Here is a 20,876-nt window from a genome sequence, read left to right on the forward strand (position 1 = left end):
CCGGACACCTGTGTGGAGTCTCACACTGTCACCAGAGTCCAGAGCCTGTAAGATCCCTGCACTACACCCCCTGCTGCTGCAGGTGCTCAAGAGCATGGGGTGGGGCACACTGTGTGCCCAAGACATCAGCAGCTTTTTCCAGTCCTGGTTTTATTGACTCCTAGGGGCTGTCAGGATTATAAATAGATGTTCTTGAGCTAAAAATAGCCTTGCTGGAGTCAGACCATGCTCCCAGCTTTCAGCCTCTCTGAGGACTCCTGAGGATGCAAGATTCGAGGACCTGTCTTCTGCAGCCTGTGGAGAGGACTAACTGCACCCCTTCCCCCTCCTCTTTTGCACATACCTGTGTACTCACACACACATGTACTCACACACATGTGCATACAGACACACTTGCATGTGTTGGACCCGGTGTCACATCACTGCTTTGAAGTACATATCTGCTTGCAAAGTGGGAAGGAAGGGTCCCTGGACGGATCAGCCAAACCTCTCACAGTTGCTGATCTGCTGAGGAACCGCCTGGAAACTCCAGACAGCACCTTGAGTGGTGGTTGGTGCATCCTGAGAGCTGGCTACATTCCAGCTGCTGCTGGACTGACTCCTGAGCCAATGTGAAGAGACCTAGAAAAGATTCTCTGGAAGCCCACCCTTAGGAGCATGGGAGGATGCTCACGGCCATGTGGCTGTGATGCCGCACAGTCCATAAGCCCAAGCCAAGGGCTGCGCTCACAATGTGGAATCTGTGCAGCTGGTGCACACCGGGATGCTCTGGACAGGGTGCGTGTGTGCAGGCCGAGGCCAGGCTACCTCCAGGGAGAGGAACCCAGTGGCTGGGCACAGGGTAGGACACACGGCAGCACTTTCCACCAGATATCCTGTGTCCTTTTGATCCTGGTACCATGCACAAGTGGTACTTAGTAGATCCCATTTCTAATGGGAAAGCTACTATCTAGCCTGTGCACACATGTGCACACACAGGTACAGACCTCTGCAGGATGTTGACAGTGGGGCTTTGGGTGAGGGGAGTTTTTAAGCCTTCTACTTTTACTAGCAGGTAACAATAAAAAAGGATACATGGCAAGAGTGCACCCGAGACCAGTCCCTCCCCATCCTGGCCACAGGGGACAAGCTGCCCCCTCCCCCAGCACTTTGCTCACACAGCAAGAGGCAAGCAGCCTTTCCAGGCCCAATGCACCAGGGTCCTGGCCTCAGGGAGCTTCCAGACTGCTCCCCACCCCCACCCCCACCCCCACCCACCACCTGCATGAAGAAAGAGGCAGCCAGGCTCTGGGAAAACATCCGTCTTAGGATTTATTACAGCACATTGTTTCCAAATACAAAAGGGGGGACAGGAAAGTGCAGCCCATGGAGGCAGGAGTCTGAAGGGCAGCAGGCTGGCGTCCTAGTCCTCAGGGACCAGGAGCCTTGGGTGGGGGACTGGCCGCTTCTCCTGCGCTGGACTTTCCAGCAAATAATAGGAGGGGGCCAGGTCCATTCTGGGCCATCTCAATGCCAGGCAGTGGCCAGGTGGGTGGGGTAGGATGGGTGGAGAGGCTTGGATGGGACCCAGTGACCCCTCCGTACCTCAGACAGTAGGTGGAAAGGGACCAGGGAAGAGCTCGTGCCCAGCCTCCCTGGCATACAGGAGGTGGCAGCCAAGACCAGTGTCACAGAGTGAGAGCAGAGACAGGCTGCCAGCCCTATGTACCCCAGGACAGAAGCCACACCTGGGGAGGGCAAGAGAGGGGCCTTGGGATCGGCCCGAGAGTTTGGGGGCTCAACCAGTGGCCCCAGACCACTGTCTCCGGGACAGCAGGGGTGGGGCGAGGAGGGGGGAGCCAGTGCATCCTCCACACCCAGGGTCACCTCAGAAACCCAACACGACAGACAGGAGGCAAATTTACATAATCAATAATAATAATATTAACCAATAATAATAAATACTTAAACCTCTAATCCATAGATTGCAAATACAACAATGATAGCTTATTTAGGGGGGGACAGGGTGGGTGGGACAGAGGGAGTAGGAACAGGACTTTTGCTGAAAGGAGGAACAACAGGAACACAGGGTGTAGGTCAAATGAAGAACAAATAGAAAGACAAGGCCGAGGGGGTGTTGGGGGCAGCAGGCTGCAGGACCCAGGCCTGCTACAGGAGCCAGTCCTGTGTGAGCCTCCCTCTGGCCAAGCCCTTGGCCCCTTCCTAAGGTGACAGCCAAATCCTAGACTCTAGGACACCTGAGGGGCAGGGACCTGTATCTTGCCCTCAAAGCCTTGTGTCCCTATGACTTAGAGAGTATGGGACAGTGATGGGGGTTTCTCTTTTGCCTTTATCACGAGGCTGGCCCTCCTGGGCCAAAAAGCCCCCTGGGGGGTGGGGCTGGCATGTCACCTTGAAGACACAGGGAGAGTGCCCTGGGAAAGGGGTGTACTGGGGGTCTCTCTCCTGAGAGGCCCCTGTGGGGGTGGGGGCAGAAGAGGGGATTTCTCCAGCATCTGCTCCTGTCTGGGGCCTTCCTCTGCCTTGGGATGGCTCACCCAGAGTCAGAGGCCCCATCCCCTGGAAGCATGCAGGTTTGGCAGGTGGGAACTCCCTGTGCAAGGCAGGCCCGTCTTCCAAGGCCACTCAGCCTGCAGGTGTCCACCTGAATTCCAAGACCTGCCTGAGGCTGGTGTTGGGTTGGAGAAGAGCCCAGAACAAGATCCTAAACCCATGCCCTCCTCACAGGTGGGCCCAGAGCCCTGGCTAGCCTGGCTCCTCCTGCCTGACACAGGAGTCCCGGAGAGCCCAGGTCTCTCACTGGGGTTCCCCATGGGCAGGGGCTTTAGGGGGCATCCCCAAGGAGAGGAGATGGGAGCAGCCTCCTCTGAATGGAGGGACTCAGGCAGGAGTGGGAAGCCCTTTCCAACCCCGTCCCTGTCCTGGAGTCCCCTTTGCTAAGCCCCTCTGAAAACCCTAGCCCCATTGGACCCAGTGCTCACCAACACCTGCCAGGGAACAGCAATGGGGTGGTGGGCAGCAAGGTGCTCCTCAAAGCAAGACTTGGCACCTGGAGCTGGGGGTTGGCACCTCCTGGGAGGGCCCCAGCTTCCAGGGCCCCTCCCCCACTTATGGCTTTGGTGCAGAGCCCAAGAAGGGAGAAGAGAAGGGAGATGGGAGAAAGGAGGCAGGAGGGGGGGAAAGGGAGGTTCTGCGGCTCAGTTTGTGGCAAAGTTTTTTTTTTTTTTCTCCTTTTTCCCCTTTTTCTTAAGTAAAAAGTGCATGAAAGCTGGCAGCCTCTTTGCAAGGTCAGCAGTGTTTCCTGGGGAGGGAGCGGGAAGGGGCCCCAGCCTGGCACCCAGCTCGCAACTGAAGGTGGCCTCCTATTGCTTAGAAACTGTGTTTCAGTTAAATACCAGACAGTAAAAATAGAGCTCCGAGGCCCGCCCTGCACTGTTGCCAAATCATTGCCAGAATGAACAGCTTAAATAAATAAAAAAATCGAAATATTTACTTCTCGATAAAAATCGCAGTAAAACCATTTACCTTTCTTTGCATTATATATAATATATATTTATACTGGGTCCGGCTACTGGCGGCCGAGCCCGGAGTGCTGAGGACAGCAGAGGGGCGCGGAGACCCCACGGAGGGGTCAAGACACCTCGATGACCTCCACGCTTCCGGAGAAGCTGGCCTGCTTGCCCAGACCGGCCAGGTCCTCGCCGCGCGCGCGCCCCTCCACCATGCCCTCCTCGAACTCCATCTGACAGCTGCGCCGCTTGAACTGCGTGTCGGGGGCCGGCTCATCGGGCCAGCCGGTCCGCGCTTCCCGGGGCTCAGCCCGGGCGGCCTCCCGCCGCCGCAGGTCACTGCCTGGTCCTGGTATACCTGCCCGGCCGAAGGCTGCGAACCGCGTGCCACCCGCCCCCTGCGCGCCCTCGGGGCTGAAGCACCAGGGCCCGTCTGGGGACGGAGTGCCTGGGGAATCCAGGGGAGGCGCCCAGGTTCCTGCGCCAGCCGGCTGGCCTGGTCCGGGCAGTCCAGCCGACAGGGCTGAGAGGCCATGCCGCGGAGTCTGCCTGGCCGCGTCGCCAAAGTTCAGGCCGAGGCCATGAGCTGGAGAGCGCGCAGGAGAGCCAGCGGGAGGTCGGGGCCGCCTGCGGGGACGTGGGCGCGCCTCGGGTGCTGGGTCCGGGCTGTCCGGGCTGGGTGAGGGGAGACCCAGCGTACCCCCCGACGGGCTGTCCAGCTTACAGAGCTTAGGGGCCTCTCCAGGGTCAGGCGGGCCCGGGCATTCTGGCCGCCGGCTGGGGGCGTAGGCGGACTTGATGTCCAGCGAGAAGGAACGCTTGAGGCGGTTGGTATCTTGGAGGCGGTCGGAGGAGAGGTGTAGGCCATGGAGGCCCTGCTGTAGTGCGCTGGTAGCCCGTGCCATGGGCACTGGGGCCTCCCCACCGGTGCTTGGGCTGCCCTCCCTGGCTGCGGTAGTCGCTGCGTTCCCCGTCGCAGCGCTCTCTGAGGTAGGTGGTGGCAGCCGCGGCAGTGGGACCCCTGCCGCAGGGCCTGGGAGGGATTCAGGGGTCCCAGGGTGGGTCGCATCACCCTGCAGGGCAGCCAGTAGCTTCAGGCTCCGCTCGTACTCCAGCAGCTGGCCCAGGAAGTTGAAGTTGGGCGAGATGGATGGGCGCCGGTCCTTCACAAACCTGGAGTGGGCAAGGAGAGGTAGTCAGTGGGAGAGGCTCTCACTAGGTCCCACACATCAACTGATGTGTGCCCACGGACTTCGACTTCCTCTTCCTGGCCAGGGCAGGAGGTTGGGCTATTCGGATGCCAGTGGGTGGAGAGGGGAAGGGAGGGGATGCTGTGGGCCATAGGTTGCTGAGTTCAAGCACCTGGAACCCAGGAGGAGTGCAATACCTGTAGGCATCATCAGAGGACATGCCCATGGTCTTCATGATATAGGCGATGGCGATGGTGGCAGAGCGGGAGATGCCAGCCAGACAGTGGACGATGACTTGGCAGCTGGACAGCTTGGCTTTATCTGGGAGCAGAACCATGGGGACCAAGTGAAAGCTGAAATTGCTAGGCCCCTCCCTCCCTTTGGTAGCACCCCCCCACACCTGTATCAACAGTCCCAGCTACTTTTCAGGGACCCCTCCCTTGCCTGAGCAGAGTGGCCACAGTGCCTGGCCTCCCCTCTGTCTCGGCTTGCCCTCCTGGGAGGGGAGCAGCAGCACCCAGCCTCACCAATGAACTCGATGGACTTGTCCAGCCAGGGCAGCAGCTTCTCGCAGTAGTTGTCATTGATGGGGATGCGCAGGAAGTGGCTCTCGCAGATGAAGTCTGGCTTGGGGCAGGAGTTGCTGGCATTGAGGACATAGCTTATTCCATTTTGGGTCATCAGATCCTGGAGGGGAAGGAGGATGGGTTGAAGAGGTGGCAGAGAAAAGAGAGCCCCCTGGTGGGGTTAGACGCTCTTCCTCTCTGCAGCCTGAAGGCCGTGAGTGTTGGGGTGCTCCTGAGCCTAGATCCCAAGCCCCAGTTGGTCCTGGTTCTGGCCATGTGGAAGGGGCTGGGCCTAGGAGCTCCCTCCCATCTCCCAAAGGCCTGGAGCTGGAGCTGGGGGACCGCTGGCCTCCCTGCAGCTCCGCCCACAGTCTGCGGTAGGCTCCCAGGAATTTCATGGTTGCCTGGGCGGTGGCTTTACCCTTTTCCCTTGTCACCATTTTTAAAACACGGGATTCTTTCAGAGCTGGCAGGGGCCCAGTGACATCAGCAGTTTGGCATGCGGGCTCCAGCTCCACCATGGAAGGGGCTGGGAGCCTGCCTCTCCACCCAGCCCTGCTGGTACCTCCCCCATGCCCTGCTCCGCTATGTTGGGCTGGGGCCCTCTGTTGTCCCGTGCCCCCACCACATGCTCTCCCACCCTGATTCATCCATCGCCCCTTCCCTCTTCCTCCCCCAGGCTACCCCAGGAGTTAGCTCTAGAACCCCTGCTTCTTTCCCTTGTCAGCCAGAATCCCTAGCGGTGCACACACCTTATTCAGGACGTCTTTCTGAGAGCCCAGGTAGAGGTGAGGCAGGATGCGGGTCAGGCCCACACTGGGCACAGGCAGGCAGGGCTGGGAGAGGCTCATGGGCAGCAGGGTGGCAGGCTTGCCCTCGCAGAGGCCAGGGAAGCAGGAGGAGAAGGTGGCAAACCCGCCTGTAGGAGGAGGCACAGGAGGCACGTCAGGCCGGCTGGCCAGCTGGGGCAGGAGAGAGAGCCTGGGCACTGCATCCGCTGCCGCAGCTCAGCCACACCCCACCGACCCTGCACAGAGCTAGCCAGCCAGCCTCTGGCCCAGGTACCTGGTCTCCTGCTGGCCGGCCTCTCTGCCACGCTGGGGGCGCGTGCTGCCGCCCACTTACAGCCTGAACCTACGCCCACATTCCTTCTCATACTAATTAAGGGAGGGCCCCACTGTGGACGCTGCTGTGATGCCCATAAATGTGGGGTCGAGGTGGCCAGCTAGCCCAGCATGCGATGGTCCAGGCCAGGGTTGGCTCAGACCTCCACAGGGTCTCCTGTTGAGGGCCAGGGTCACACAGCTTGGGGAGAAGCACCCTCCTCAGTCCCAGCACACCGCTGGCCCCAGGCCAGGCCAGGCCTTCCGTCTCCTCTGCTGCACTGATGCCATCCCTCCCTGACTCCACTTGGCTGGCAGCCCCACACCTGGGCTCTGGTGCCAGGCCTCCGAGGTAAGGGCTTCTAGAGGGCCCTTCCCTGCCCCGGGCATGACATCACCCACTAGGATTGGCATAGCCCGCAGGGATATCTGTGTTCTGGTCGGAGCTCTGTTCCACCAATAGGAGAAACCTGGGCACAGGGAGCATCTGCCCTGCCACCTTCCGTGTGCAGGCAAGTCCCAGGCCCCAGACTATGAAGGGAACCCTTCACTGACGGCTGAAGAGACTCAAGCCGGGGTCCCTGGTGTGTCTGACTCAGCCACACGGGGCAGAGCAGGCCTCTGGCCTCAGTTTCCTTATCCTGCCTGCCACACAGCATTGCTGTGCAGCTCAAAGATAAGAATGACTAGGGAGACAGGAGAATGGACCTGGCCACACCTGACTTGGCTGGGGTGACTGCTGAGTCTGACCAGGCACTGGGCAGCACCCATCCAGTGGCCACCAGTTCTTGACAGGGCAAGCTGAGACCTGTCTGTCTAGAATTCCCCGGGGTGTCCACATTTCTTGGGAGACAACCTTCATAGCAAGTGGGTTCCTGTTTCTGGCCTCAATCAATTATCTAGCACATGAGACAACAGCTCAGACCCACCCCATCCCATGGGAAAGGGCAGGAAAGTGGAGGCAGGGTCTTGGGCCTGGGAATACCCATGCTATTTCCTGCCCTGGTCTTCAGGAGTGGGTGCCAGGGACCTCCACACTTCTTGAGGACAGAGAAGTCTGGCACTTTGGCCTCACCCCCGTCCAGCTCACAGATAGCTGATACAATATCCACCCAGAATGTGTGCTGTGTGGGCTTCCTCGACACCCAAAGAAGGCTTGACTTGGAGGGGGCATGGAGATGACCTGGGAGCATTCAGGCCCTAGCTTTGGAGGAGAAGTGGTTCCTTCCTTAGGAACTGCTGGCTGGACAGGAAGGAGCAGGCCACAGCATGGGGTGTGGATTCCATCAGAGTCCTCCCACCCCCGTCTCCTCCCAAAGCAGGGAAGTTCTGGCAGGTGTGGCCACCTGGTGGCCTTCTCAGCCATGTCCCAGGGAAGCCTCCCAGGACCCCCAGGCAGAGCCAGGCAAGTTGGGTGTTTCTAAAGAGTCTCCAGGTTTCAGGATTTCAGAGCTGTCCAGGCTTTGGGGATGTTCTGGCAAGGGAGGGGCACCAGACTTCAGTGAGTGGGTCTCTGTGGGGCCTAGGAGCCTCCCTAGCCTCCAGCCATTTCCCAAGGACACCTTCCTACAGCCCACCAAGGCTGCCTGTTCTCTGGGGTCATGGAGGGCAACCTGCTAGCCACAAGGAACTCTCAGACACACGCCAAAGGGCAGGTACTGGCATGTGTGCCGCCAGACAGACCCCACGTTCACCTTTCCTGCTGTCCCGAGAACAGGGTCCCAGACTCGCAGCTGCCTGCATGGGAGCACAGAGCCCGGAAGGGTTCCCAGTCCCTCTGGACTCAGGGAGGGCTCTTGCTGCAGCTCCTGTGGGGGTACAGGGCCTTCTGGGGTGTCTGGACTGGGCTGCAAGGGCTGGGTTGGGGGCACTATCGTGACACTACCTGCCCTCCTTCTGTAGGACCGACACTCCAGCAGGCACTGGCTCCAGGGAGGGCACACCGCTGCTTTGAAGAGCTAGGCCCTCTCCTGTCCCTGCCCCTGCTGGACAGGACAGCCTGCAGCAGCGGTGGAGTGGGGGCTGGGTCACAGTAGCAGACCCTGAATTAACAGTGCTGCTCCTGCTTGCTGCAGATCTGCCCTGCCAGGGCGTCCCCTTCCCTCCGTTGAGCCATCCTCCTCATCCTGGCACTCCTCTCCTCGGGGCCCAGGAGGGGTCCGGAGTGAACAACAGAGGAGCAGGGACCAGGCACCCCTGCTGGTGGTCACAGCAGGCAGCTCCCTCCCCACTCCCCACTCCCCTCCTTCTCTCTGCTCAGAGGAGGGCTGGCTCAGAGCAGGGGCTATGCCCACCTTAGGGAGGAGGGCTGGTGGGCAAGGCCTGTGAGTCCTGACTTGGTGTCACCATGAGCCCACCTCATGTGATGGGACATGCCTCCTTCCTGGCTTGGCCCTTAGAGAACTGGGGACAGACGTAAACCTTGTAGGGATGGATATTCAGAATGGGAAGAGCAGGTGGAAGCTGAGAGCTGAGTGGGGTAGGGGACAGACAAGATCAGCCATGCCCTCCAGGCAAACCCCAGCCTCCCACCCTGTACCCCCAGGGAGGCAGGCCCTTCTGAGCGCTGGCCCCCTCCCTAAGCAGGTCAGGGAGGTGTGTTCTCGACCCACTTCTGACTCTCAGAAAAGCCTCATGGCTCCCACTCCTGGCGAGGGTGGCAAGCTGGACCCAGAAGGGCTCCTGTTAGGCCCAGGACTCCTCCCTCCCTCCACTCTGACTTGGCCTCCCAACGGTAACCTGGGGGAAGAGGACTGGATTCCAGGGTGTGCAGCTCTGTGCTGTGCTTATGGGTCCCCAGTTCACACACAGGCAGCGCAGACCACCGATGCCCCGAGACATCACAAGTGGGACACATGGCTGCAATGGCCAGGTGCCCAGCACAGTGACTGCATGGTGGTGTCAACTCATTCAGACACGAGAGACTATAGCAAGTACCTTGCATGCAGTACAGAACCCCAAGCCTCCTAGATGCCCCTCAGGAGGCCTGCCCAGCAGCCTGACTAATGTGGTCTGCAGGTCCCCAAGGCCTGGGTTGGGGGCCACTGTGCCTGCTAGGTACCAAAGCCAGAGGGCCAGCCTGGTTGCTCGCTGGCCATCCCACTGTCCCCCTCAGGGTGGGTATGTGCTGTCTTGAGCCTCCACTCTCCACCTGCCTGCTACACCCTGTGGTGCACAGAGGTTGGGTTGCAGGAATGCTGATGAAGACCTCAGACCCGGGGGGGGAGCGTGGGCATTCCTGGGACACACCAGCTCCATCTGGCTCCTCTGGGACCTGGGCCACCTCCCCAGGAAGGAGATCCCACAGAATCTCTCTCACCATTGCCTGTGAGTGTGCATGTGTGTGAGTGCGTGTGTGTGTGTGTGTGCCGGGGGCTAAGCAGGCTGTTGCTAAGCAATCTGTGGTCAGCTGTGGCTTTCAGGGAGACCCCCTGGGTACAGACCAGTTCTAGCTCAGACAGATTCCCAAGGGTGGGGCCTCTGCCTCTGCCCTGTGACCCAGAGCTTGGGTCCCTGGCCCTGCTCTAAAAGAGCTAGCCTTGGGGTTTCCTCCTGTCTACCTTTCTACCTGCTGACCATGGTGGCAGGCCCAGGTCACACAGGTCCTGAAGCCTCCCCGCTGCCCCAGCAGACACTGGCCTCCTTGGACACCCCATCCCAGCCAAGGAGACAGGGGGAAAGAGGAGAAGGTGTCCTGGCAGGGGCCCCTTCGAGCTCACCTGTGAGGATGGCCACACTGTCGAAGCAGCCGTCCAGCTTGCTGAGCAGGATGGACAGGAAGCTGTCTGCTGCCAGCACACTGGCGTCCCGTGTGCTCTGGTCATAGACCACCACGTCCTGGGGTTCCGTGGCCTCCACCTGGGGGCCGTGAGGGCAGAGGTCAGGGCGCCAGGGGCACCCATCAGGTGCCCTGTGTCCTGCCACTGCCTGTTGCCTCTGGTTCAGGGAAAGAGTGAGGGGTCAGAGGCCCAGAGGAGGGGATGCTGTCACCTGGCTCCCTGAGGGTGGGCAGGTGCCGCCACAACCTCACACATTCTCCTTCGCCTGCCCAGACACACACACACACACCCCACCTGGGCAGGTGCAAACACCCATGGCCTTGCAGACAGGCATCAGACCAGGGAAAGACGGAGGGGCTCCTGATGAAGGAAACAGACGGAGTGGCTGTCCACTGTGGCCAGGCCCATGTCGGAGACACAGGAGAGTGACAGTCCTGTGCCACCCGTATGAGGTCTGAGCTGGCTTCCAGGGTGGCTGAGCCATCCTCAGGCTCTTGGAAGCATGTTTCTTGGACTTCAGTGCAGTGCCCTGGGTCCAGGCTGAGTGCCCTGACTGCTGGTCCACCTGACTCCTCTCCCCTCCAGCCCCTAGACGGAGGAACTGAGGCTGCAGGGGACCCCTGCCCTCCTCCCTACCCCACGGGCCAGTCTTGGGGCCAGATGTTGAGCGTTGTTGCTCAGACAGGCTGAGGTCCCCACCCCCCAAGCACACTCAGTCCTTAAGCCAGCTGAGCCACCAACCCTGGCTGGATGATGTCATCGGCAGCCAATGGGATTGCACTCTGGCCGGGAGTCCTCACGGGGTGATTAATCACAGGATTCCCTTCACTGGAGCCGCGGGGGAGCCATGCTGGCCTTGAGTGGGGACTCCTGTCAAGCAGCCATCCCCCCGGCTCCTCTCACATCCCGGCCGCAGTGGGGAAGAACTGTGACCAGGATGCTCCCTCAGCCTCCAGGCTGCCCCGACCTCAGGTGGTAGAGGGGTTGCTGCTGCCCACACAGGTCACTGGCTCAGCGTCCCTCCCTAGTAGCTGGATTCAGTGGTTCTGAGGAGAAATGGACTGTCCAAATGAACAGTTCCTTCCTGCAAGGACATTCCTGGGGGGCCACAGAGAGAATTCTGGCTCACTGAAGACCCAGGGGGTGAGGGAAGGACTGGGGTACTAGCCTTAGGGACTGCTCAGCATGGACCCCAGACCACTCCTCCCGCCCTCATGGCAGTCAGAGTGGCCACCGGCTGGGCCTGCGTGTGTGTCAGCCCCCAGGCCCCTGTGACTCTCGTCCTTCTCTGTACCCCGTGAGGGGCTACCCCTCGGTGTGGCAAGCCCACCGCCTTGGTGATCTGAGTGGGCACGCAGACAGGCAGGAGGCTGGCAGGTGAGCAAGAGAGCCTGAGAGCTGGAGGAGCCCAGTGTGGGTTCAGGGGCCGAGGAGGCTGTGCACTCAGAGGTGACGGGGACACTCTCGGGGACGGGCGAAGGGTACCTGGCTGCGCACAGCGGGCTGGATGAGCTCCGCGATGGTCACTTTGCCCTGCTGCAGCCGCCGCTTCACCAGCTTGGAGCAGCAGATGTTGACGGAGCTCAGCACGTGCCAGCTGTTGTACTCCACAAAGGAGCGGCTGTCAATGACCAGAGGCCCCCCAGGCCCGCCTCGCAGCAGGCTGGCCAGCTTCTTGGCGTCCATCACTTTCCTCGGGAGCCGGTCCCCGGCCATGGTGGGGCAGTGTGTGGTGGGGAGGGTGACCCTGAAGTGAGGAGGGTACGGCCTTGCGGCGTGGAGACTGCCCTAGTGCATGGTGCCGGACCTGAGGGAGAGGCAGGCTGTCAGCAGCGCCACAGGCCCCGGGGGTGGCCAGAGACTCCTGGGCAGGCTGGGGCTGGAACCCAGACGTGCACCCTGGAGCACTCTGTCCCAGACGCACCAGTCTCACCCAGGGTGGAGGACAGAGGAGACCCTGTCCAGCCCCTGCACTGTCCAGTCCTGGCATCAGCAGCTGCTCAAGGCACAAGGAGGCAGAGGAGGGTAAGAGGGACCCAGAAAAAGGGTCCAGACTGTCCCCAGGGTCCTTCCTCTGCACCCTGGCCTGCAGCTACACTCCTCTGTTCTGGAACCTCTGCCCCGGTGTCCTCTTCTTATCTACCCTCCCCGAGCAAGACGGGTCCAGAGCTTGCCCTCGCCCCTCTGCCCTCTGCCCAGCTAGCTGCCCTTGCCCCTGCCCTCCTTCCCTGGCACAGTGCCACCAGGCCAATCCCTAGAGGCTCATCTCCAAGGGCAGCTCTCTGAGCCGATAATCCCCACCCTGGTGGGGGGCAGGGGCTGGGACTGCCTCGCTGGCTCTGGCTCCTGGATGCTGAAGGCCAGGGTGCTGGAGGAGGAGCCTGGATGTGAGGACAGGGACGGCACTGTCCCAGTTCTGCAGGCTGAGGTTTGGCCCACGCTACCTGCTGCACAAAGGGGTGGGGGTGAGTGCCTGGCCCCTGTGGGGTGTGCGGGGCGGTGCTCAGCGCAGCAGCGGCCTGGGGTCTCAGGGCCCCTTAGAGGCAGCCTGCACATGAAGGTCAGACACCAGAGGTCCTCAGCATGGCCCCAAATGTCCTTGGGCTGAGGGGTGTTTAGAGGTGGCGGGCACCTGGGGACACCGGAAGCCCTTCCTGCAGGCTTGGTGTCAAGTCCTATATCCCCTGTCACCGGCCAGCACTGGCCTTTCTGTAGGTGCCCTCAAGCCTCACAGCCCCTTAGCAGACACAGTGTCAGGGATGACAAGTCTGCTTTACAGAGGGGGAAAAGGAGGCTCAGGGCGGGGGTGAGACCCACCCAGGTCACACACAAGGAGGCTGGACAGAACCCAGGGTCCTGGGTGGCCCGCATGGCTCCGGCCCCCCAGTGCCATGGTAGCCTTTCAGTGGAGGTCTGTACTGTACCCTATCTGTCCCAGCCCAGGGCGTACCCCAGAGCCTGTAGCAGAGGGACAAGGTGGGCACAACCCCCTCAATGGGCCCTCAACCCACAGCCACGTGGGGCCCTGGAGTGGCATACCTGACCTCAAAACATCACAAACAGCTTCATAAAGCTGGGGACCACAGTGACAGCTGCCACTGGCTCTCTATCCCCTGGGTCAGCTCTTAGGCCAGTGGGTGAGGGCTGTGGGCAGAATCCCAGAGAGGGGGGCAGAGTAGCTAGGCGGGTACAGAGGAGCCTCGACACACCACCAACAGATGTAGTGAGGCAGGACAGAGCCCTGCTGCCCCTGGCCACCCCCAGAACCCCTTTCCTTGGGCACTTGCAGCTCAGCCCCTGACCTGTCCCCTCCTGCCCTGCTGCAGCTGGCCTCACTAGGCCAGGTAGGTAGCCGTATGCTGAGCCACAAAACTGTGGGAGTGGGGCAGCACAGGGGCATGGGGCCCGGGAGTCCCACTCGCTGATTCCCATGCCTCCATCTCTCCTCATTCCTCCACTGGGGGAAGGCCAGGACTGAGCCTCTCCCCCCGTCCCCCGGGGCCAGTTCAATAGTGACAGTCCCTGGCTGCTGAGTGAGGGGCTTCCTGCCGACTTGCGGAGGGGATTGCTGCCTCCCGAAGGGGGCCCTGCCTACAGATTTAATTCCTATATGAACTGTCTTGGGAAGTTCTCCTCAATTCTAACCTGAATCCTGTACAAGTTGGTGAAGGGCCAGCAGGTCTTCTGGGCCAGAGAGAGCAGCTTGTGCAGGCCTGGGTGGCTAGAGCAAGAGCAGGCCACAGTGAGGTAGGGCACTGGGGGCTGGGGGTCCCCAGGCTTGCCACCCCAGAGCCTCAACATCCTCACCTGCCAAGTGGGCAGTGCTCTCACCTGAAGCAGAGAACGCCCAGTACAGAAGGACACTCACAGGCCCTGGCCCTGACGCAGCCCTGAAGGAAGCTGGCTGGGCAGTTGCCCATTCAGAAGACAGGCAACCAGCGCAGGCCTAGGAGGGTGGTGGTGGGCCTGACCCAGGGGGTAGGGCAGGCAAGGGCAAGTCTGGCTGCAGGGCCCTGGGTGGGAGCTGGAGAGGTGGGCAGGGGGCTCAAGGCCTAGTACCTGGTCCCTGCTCTGCCTCCCAGGAACCCTGGGAGCTGAGGCTTGGCCCTGTTAGCCACTATAGTATTGTTATTTGCAGCCGAGGGGGACTCATTAGCAACTTAGCACCTCCATCGTCACCATGGCAACTGCAGAGGTGCCAGGCAACGGCTGCTCCTGCCACAGCAGCCACAGCGCAGGCTGCTCTGCTCTGCTGAGCCGCAGGTCGCCCCTCCCCGCTGGCTCCCACTCCTCACAGCAGGTGCCCTGTAGCTGGGCCGGCATTGGCCCCAGCCAGTGAGGAAGCCGGTCCCCCACCCTGCCCTACCTAGTCTTAATTCCCAGGATCCACCTCGCACTGCAGTTCACTGGCTCCCGCCTGCCTCCTCCAAGGCTTTCTTGTCAGCATGGGGAAGGTCTGGCCAGAGCACACCCTCCTGCAGAAATCTCTGCACCCTGGTGCCCCCAGGGTGCATGCTGGGGGGTGGACAGGCTCTCCCCTTTGGCCTTCGCCAGATGCTCTGATCAGAGTCCAGAGCTGGGAGGAGTAGGTGGGGAGTGGAGAAGTTGGGTCAGCCCTGAGCAGGTCAGCAGGGTTAGGACAAGCAGGGGAAACTGAGGCAGGCCAGCACCCCATCAAGCCCCCCACGCCTGACCCATACCCCATTCCTGGGAACCTAGGAACCTGGGAACCAGGGTGGGAGAACGGCCGTCACCCTGCTATTTCAGAGCCTGGTGTGGGCAAGAGGAAGTCCTAGTGGGGCAAGACCTGCAGGTACAGTCTGAAGGGCTCAGAGGAAAGGGGGCCCCAAGTTCAATATCCCAGGCTATGACCTTCCAGCTCCCTCACAGCCCAGCCTGGCTCCTGGGCCCCACACTGCCCTCTGCAGATGCAGGAAGACACATATCCCTTGCACACCCGCTGAACCTGGATGGCCTACAATCTAACTCTTCCCGTGTGTAGTTACTCTCACAGGGATGCAGGTGCATACACATGAGGTGCCAGAGTGTGCACACGCCCATGTGCATATTCACACACATGTGCTCACCCTCTGCATACCAAAATCCCTGAGCATCTCAGTACACCTGTACCCCAGGTACTAGCTCTGAGACCTCACACACTGACTCCTACACCTCAGGCCTCCACACAGCATTCTTGTGCCTGAGCGCATAAGTGACTAGCAACAGTCAAGTGCTGGGGCCTGCCACAACTAATAGCACACTCACCAAGCTACCTCTTGCTTACACCTAGTGAGAGGGAACTCACTACCTCTAGAGATGGCTCCCAGAGCCATCAGTCACTGGAGGACAGGGATGGTGTCTCCCTTCCCCTGCTCAGACAAGAACTTCAGACAAGAACTGATGACGGAGAACTGAGCTGCTGAGATGCTGGCTCACTGTCAACCAGGGGCACCTCTGAAGGCCAGGAAGGGAGATTGGAGGGGTCACCCAGGAGACAGGGGTTCCAGTGCTCACAAGGGTCAGTCCAGTGCTCTTGCCCCTCCCTCCCCTCAGCTCCCTGGGGCAAGTGGGGACATAGTCTGCTTTGGCTGGGACAATGGTAAGGCCACGCAGAGCCAGCACTGGACTGGAGAGTGGCATGGAAGCCACCTCAGTTCCTAGGAACAGGAGGGGGCCCAGCCTGGGGTGGGAGAGGCACAGCAAGTAGGCCTTTGAGAGGGAGGCCAGAAGTTTCCCTCCACTCCCACCTGGCCCTTGCAGCCCCCCTGATCTGCAGGGCTTCAGTCACTGTCCCAAGCAGCCCAGAGGCGGCCTCAGTCCTTGAAGTCTTGTGACCAGAGCCATCGCTCCCTTGCTGTGAGTTTGGACCCTTCCCTGCTTTCTCTAAGCTGCCCACCAAGGCCTCCCCAGACCTGCCACGGACCAGCAAGACTCTCTCCTGGGTCTCCAATGCAGTTGAAACTTTTGGGTCCAGACATCAGCATGAGCCCAAGAGAAGAGATGCCTGGAGGAGTCCTGACCCAGGAGGACTGGAAGGGCTCTCTGCCTCTCTGCTCACAGAACTCTGCTCCCAGGGGTAGCCTCCCCAAAGGCTGAGGGCAGCAGGGAAGAGAACTGCCCAGCAACTCTCCTGAGGCCCCACTGCAGGTATTTCAGTCAGACCTAAGGATGAACTTCTACCTCCTGGTCACATGATCTGCCCATGGGGCAGGTGCTTGTCAACTGAAGAGCAAATACACAGAACTCTGTCCTCCCTGTGCAGAGCCAGGCACTGCAGGCCACCCTAATTCGAAAGGCTGCTCTGGGAGCAAGCAGGTGTGACATGGTCTGTGGGGGTCCTCTGTGCTTCTACACAGACCCCTCGGGCAGGGGCATGCAGCACAGAGGGCTGCTCTCCTGCCTGGTGACACCCCACCCCATTCCAAAATGCACAACAGAGCACCGCAGGGCTAAGCCGAGCGTGCCACCCGCTTCCTCCGTCCCAGAATACCTCCAACCGCATCACGGCACCACCAAGGCCCCCAACTCCCAGGCAAATCCAGCGCACCTTTGCAGCAGGAGGTCAGAAAGCAAATTCTCCCAGCAGGAATGACTTGGTGGGGGCTGGGTCTATTGTGGCTCCTCCCTCTCCTGGCCAGGCTGGTGGGCACCCTGCAGCTGGCCTGCACCCCTCCCCAGGTGGGCAGAAGGCCTAGGAGGCTGGCTGAGCCGGCCCCTCCCCCAGCACCGCGTCTGCTTCTGCAGCGGCAAGGATGGTCTTTATTCCGCATAGGCTGAGCACCCCAAGGTGCGGTGTGGAGCAGCCTGACCAAGAGGAGGATCTGCAGGTTCTCCCCGCGCAGATGTGGACTGAACCCTTTCCTGAGGCTTCCTGCGAGCCAAAGACCGTTTTTCCTATGGCCGGCCCAGGCTCCACATCTCCTACCTGCAAAGGACGACCTTCTCCCATTCTGGCCCCCAAAGGGGATGCGGCGTAGAGGCTCCGACAGCTCTGCGTTTGCATCAAATAACCCATCTGGGTCCTTAATTCACGTCCCCCCCCCAATAAGAAGGAATTTCGGGGAGAAGCAAAGCGGCCCCCGGGCGTTGAGCCGGGCGGGGGTCCGCAGAGCGTACCCGGCGAGCCGAGGCCGGGGCTGGGCCTTAGCCCTACGCTCGCGGGCTGGGGCCGCCTCCTCCCGGGCGCCCGCCGAGAGACCTCGACGCTGTGCGGGTGTCGGGCGCTTGGGTCGACCCCTCCCCACCGGTTCTCCCGCTCCCCGCCGGGCCCGGCGCCCTGCTCACCTGGTTCTCTCTCACCGCCGGGACGCACCGGGACCCGCGCCGCACTCAGGGCGCTCGCTCGGCTGCGCCGCCCATGGGCCCGCCCGGGGGCCGCGCAGCCGGGGCAGGGGCCGGGGGGGCGCACTGGCCGCGTCGCCGCCGCCCTCGCCGCCGCCGCCGCCGCCGCGGGGAGCGCTCGCTCGAGCCGGAGAGCGCGCACTGCGGGCGGGCACGCGCGCTCGCGGCGCGCATCCCAGCCCGCGACTCGGCGGGCGCGGCCGGCGGCTCCGGCTCAGCTCGGCCGGGGCTCGGGCTCCGGCGTCCGGGTGGGGCGGGGGCCGCGGAGCCGGCTCAGCAGCCTTGGGAGCAGCGAGTGACAGGCCCGGGGCGGAGGGCGGGGCCGCCAACAGGGATGAGGTCATGCCGAGCGAAAAAGCCCCTGACGTCACCTGCAGCCAATCAGCACGCGCAGCTCGAGGGCAGATGACGTCAGCCGTGCCCCGGCCCCGAGTGCAGATTAGAGGCGGCGGCCGCGGGGGCGGGGGTGCCGGGGCTCGCCGCCACCGCCCTCCGCGCTCACCTGGCACCGGCTCTTAAAGGAGCTACGCGGCGTCCCCGTCCCTGGCCCGGGCGACCGGCGGCGGTACTAGGGACCCCACCACCAGGAAGCCTTTCCAGCCTAGGGCTCAGCGTGGCCCCAGGACCCCCCTGCCTTGCTGCGCACAGACCCGCGGGCGGTCCTCCTGTCCATTTCCTTGGCGCGAAAGTCCTCTCCCTGCCCGCCTGGGCTGGAGCTGGAGCCGGCTTCTCTCCTGTCCCCAGCTTTTGTTCACATAGAGCCGCAGACCGGAGGGCCTTCTTCAGCCCCCGTGCGGCCTGCGAGCGCGCGCACGACGGCCCAGCCGGCGAAGCGTCTTACCTGCAGCATGCACGTTTACCCTCTACGCGACCCCTGGAGGTGGGAGCCCGGATCTCCACTTTGCTTGGGTGGAAATCGGAAGCTCCAGAGGCGACATGGTTTGTCTCAGGTCACAATCCCGTCAACGCTGGAGTTGGGCCGTTTCCAGAACCCCCTAGCGTTCTTGGGGCGGCACTGATCCTAACCCCACTCATGACCTCTAGCCTTTGACCCTTCCAGTGAAAACTCACCCCTCTACAGCTCTCCACGACCACCTTAATGTCACCCAGGCAGGCTGGGGAATGTCAGCCCCAGCCCACCACTGTGGGAACATAAGCACGTCCAGAGCGCTAACAAAACATAGGTAATGACACCTTGGACCTTATTGGGCCGGAAGCACACGGGGGCCAGTTCTGAGGCCACTCCAAGGCACCTGCAAGTCTCAGGTGGCCACCCCAGGGACAGCTGTGGCTCAGGAGGGGCCTGGTGGGCCCAGAGTCCTTCACTCAAGTTCATCCAGTATTTACTGAGCACCTTCTTTGTGCCAGGCCTTGTGCCCTGCCCCAGACCTAGAACAAAGAGCCCTGTAGGTGGGAGCTGAGGAGCCCTGGGAGTCTTTGAAGGAAATGATTTGGGGAGGGGGAGTGTGACAGGACACCTCAGACATTTAAAAATTGCCCTTGAGTGGGGTGTTGGATGGAGCATAGGGGCCATCACTCTCCAACCTGGGCCCCTAGCCGGCCTGTCCTCTAGGGTCTCCCTGGGGTTTGGAGCTGGGAGGGCAGTGCCTTACTGGAGGGAGGTGGGAAGAGCTGAAGGGCGGCCCTCAGCCAGTGCTTGTTGAGTGAAGGGTCTTAGGAAGGCTGACTGACAGGCCAAGCCCCTCCTGGGACCACAGGCTCAGAGGGTAAATGAAAACTGGACCCTGTGGGCAGAAGGTGGGTGCTGGGCAGGAGCCTGCAGGACCTTCCCCTTCACCCCTGTCTCCTGTGTGCACAGCAGGTGTTGAGGCCCTGCTGGTGGCTCTCTTCCCTCCCCAGCCTGAGAAGAGTCCAGGCTTTGTGTGTTTGGGGCTGAGGGGGGAGTGCATTGTTCTTGGCTCAGAGGAAGCACAGGACAAACACCTGGAGGGAGAATCCTGGAAGGAATCCCTGGGAGCCCCTGGACTATTTGGGTTTGGCTCTAGGTTCAGGTCTTCCCTCTCTCCCTGCCCCAAGCTGGACCCTGGCTGGAGGTGGACCCTGAGCCTGGAAGTCAGCTGGATGCATGGCCAGATCAGTGGGGGTGGGAGATATGACCTTGTCTGAAAAGTGGGGAAGCTGGGCCCTTGGAATTCAGGCTGAGACTGGAGGGGCCACATGGTAGGAGGTGCCTGCAAGGCTCCAGAGAGGGCAGCAGCAGGCCTTGAAGGATCTGGGATCTGCAGGTGTGGAGTACTCACTGTCAAGAACTCACCTTAGGGGCTGCCCGACCAGCTTTCTCCCCATGCCAGGCCAGAATGAGCCTAGTGGGGGACTGCACCTCCAAGGTGTCCATGTGGCTGCTGCAGGATAGGGCATGAGCCTCTTCATCCCAGCGCTGATGTAGTCACCAATTGCAGATGCCCTGGGAGTGACCACTGGCTCCTAAGACCTCCGGGCATGTGCAGCACTCCTCACAAGGCCTAAGCAGGGGTGGATGGTGACCAGGAGTCCCTTCTGTAAGATTTGGGAAGGTAAAGATGTGGACCTCGGCTTCCCCTAAGACCCTGGGCACCCCAGGAGGAAAGGGCCATATGATTGTGGTTCTTTTAAAATCCCAATGGAGGACTCTCGAGTAAACAAGCAGTTAAAACCTCGGACTCTGCCACCAGCAAGGTGGAGGTGGTTCCCACTGTGTGGGGGCGTCCCTTTCCCCTCCTCTTGCACTGCTCCCTCAAGGGCCTTGCCTGGGAAGCTGGGACTCTCCACAGCAGCCCACAGCAGCCAGCTTCTCCTCTCCGTGCAGGCGTGGATGGGGAGGGGGCTGCGGTGGGCTGAGCATTCGCGGAGTACCGCTTTGCATCTGCGCTGGGCCCAGGCTGTGGCCGCTGGGCCAGGAGCGGGATGCCTACTGCGACTGTAGGTGCCTACCGCGGGCGAGCGCCAAGCCGGACTGGGACTGAGGTCGCTGCCTCCGAGTCCGCGGGGCTGACAGTACTTGGCGTGGGCCGGGGAGGCGCCGAGGCTAGGGCGGAGGTCAGGCGGGCAGCGGCGCCGCAACGCTGGAACCCGGCTGGCAGGTGCGGGGAGCAGGGAGGCCGGGCGGCCCGCGCGCGCCCTCTGCAGCCCACAGGTCGCGGTGCAGGCTGGCCGCCACCGCCACCGAAGGAGAGAGAAGGAGGTGGATCTCTTTCCTGAGAAGAGTGGTGGGTTTCCGCTGATTTGCGGTTCATGGTTTCCAGTAACCGTGCACATTAACCATCCAGGCTGTTCTGTCGCCCAACCTGATATTTTTTAAAGTCAAGGAGGAATTAATGAAATGCTCATCTCAGGCGTTAAAGCAGATTGTCACCCCCCTCCCCCGCGCACCCCAACCTCATTTGTTTTT

The 20,876-nt window shown here is 61.5% G+C and overlaps 1 protein-coding gene across 2 annotated transcripts; it reads right to left on the reverse strand.

The window, feature by feature from the left end:
- Positions 1 to 1,286: 1,286 nt before the first annotated feature.
- Dusp8 (dual specificity phosphatase 8) lies at positions 1,287 to 19,974 on the reverse strand. 2 transcript variants are annotated; one of them, XM_040283931.2, is made up of 7 exons: positions 19,764 to 19,974; positions 11,633 to 11,954; positions 10,088 to 10,226; positions 6,018 to 6,184; positions 5,227 to 5,386; positions 4,897 to 5,020; positions 1,287 to 4,682 (listed from the first exon to the last, which is right to left on the reverse strand). In XM_040283931.2, the coding sequence occupies exons 2-7, from the start codon at positions 11,861 to 11,863 to the stop codon at positions 3,632 to 3,634; spliced, it is 1,872 nt and encodes a 623-aa protein (XP_040139865.1). In that variant the 5' UTR covers positions 11,864 to 11,954; positions 19,764 to 19,974; the 3' UTR covers positions 1,287 to 3,631. The 2 variants fall into 2 exon arrangements, with proteins under 2 accessions (XP_040139865.1, XP_077901435.1); XM_078045309.1 differs by lacking the exon at positions 19,764 to 19,974 and adding an exon at positions 17,432 to 17,574.
- Between the last annotated feature and the right edge of the window lie 902 nt (positions 19,975 to 20,876).

Source organism: Ictidomys tridecemlineatus, chromosome 4 (genome assembly GCF_052094955.1).
Source record: "Ictidomys tridecemlineatus isolate mIctTri1 chromosome 4, mIctTri1.hap1, whole genome shotgun sequence".
In the NCBI taxonomy this organism is placed as follows: domain Eukaryota; kingdom Metazoa; phylum Chordata; class Mammalia; order Rodentia; family Sciuridae; genus Ictidomys; species Ictidomys tridecemlineatus.

Bases quoted from the DNA above. Each gene is read 5' to 3' on its own strand.
- Dusp8 (XM_040283931.2), bottom strand. From the start codon at position 11,863: ATGGCCGGGGACCGGCTCCCGAGGAAAGTGATGGACGCCAAGAAGCTG. The intron at 10,227-11,632 runs GTACCCTTCGCC...CACGGCCCCCAG, and splicing joins AGCCCGCTGTGCGCAGCCAG to GTGGAGGCCACGGAACCCCA. The intron at 5,021-5,226 runs GTGAGGCTGGGT...TTCTGCTCCCAG, and splicing joins CAAGTCCATCGAGTTCATTG to ATAAAGCCAAGCTGTCCAGC.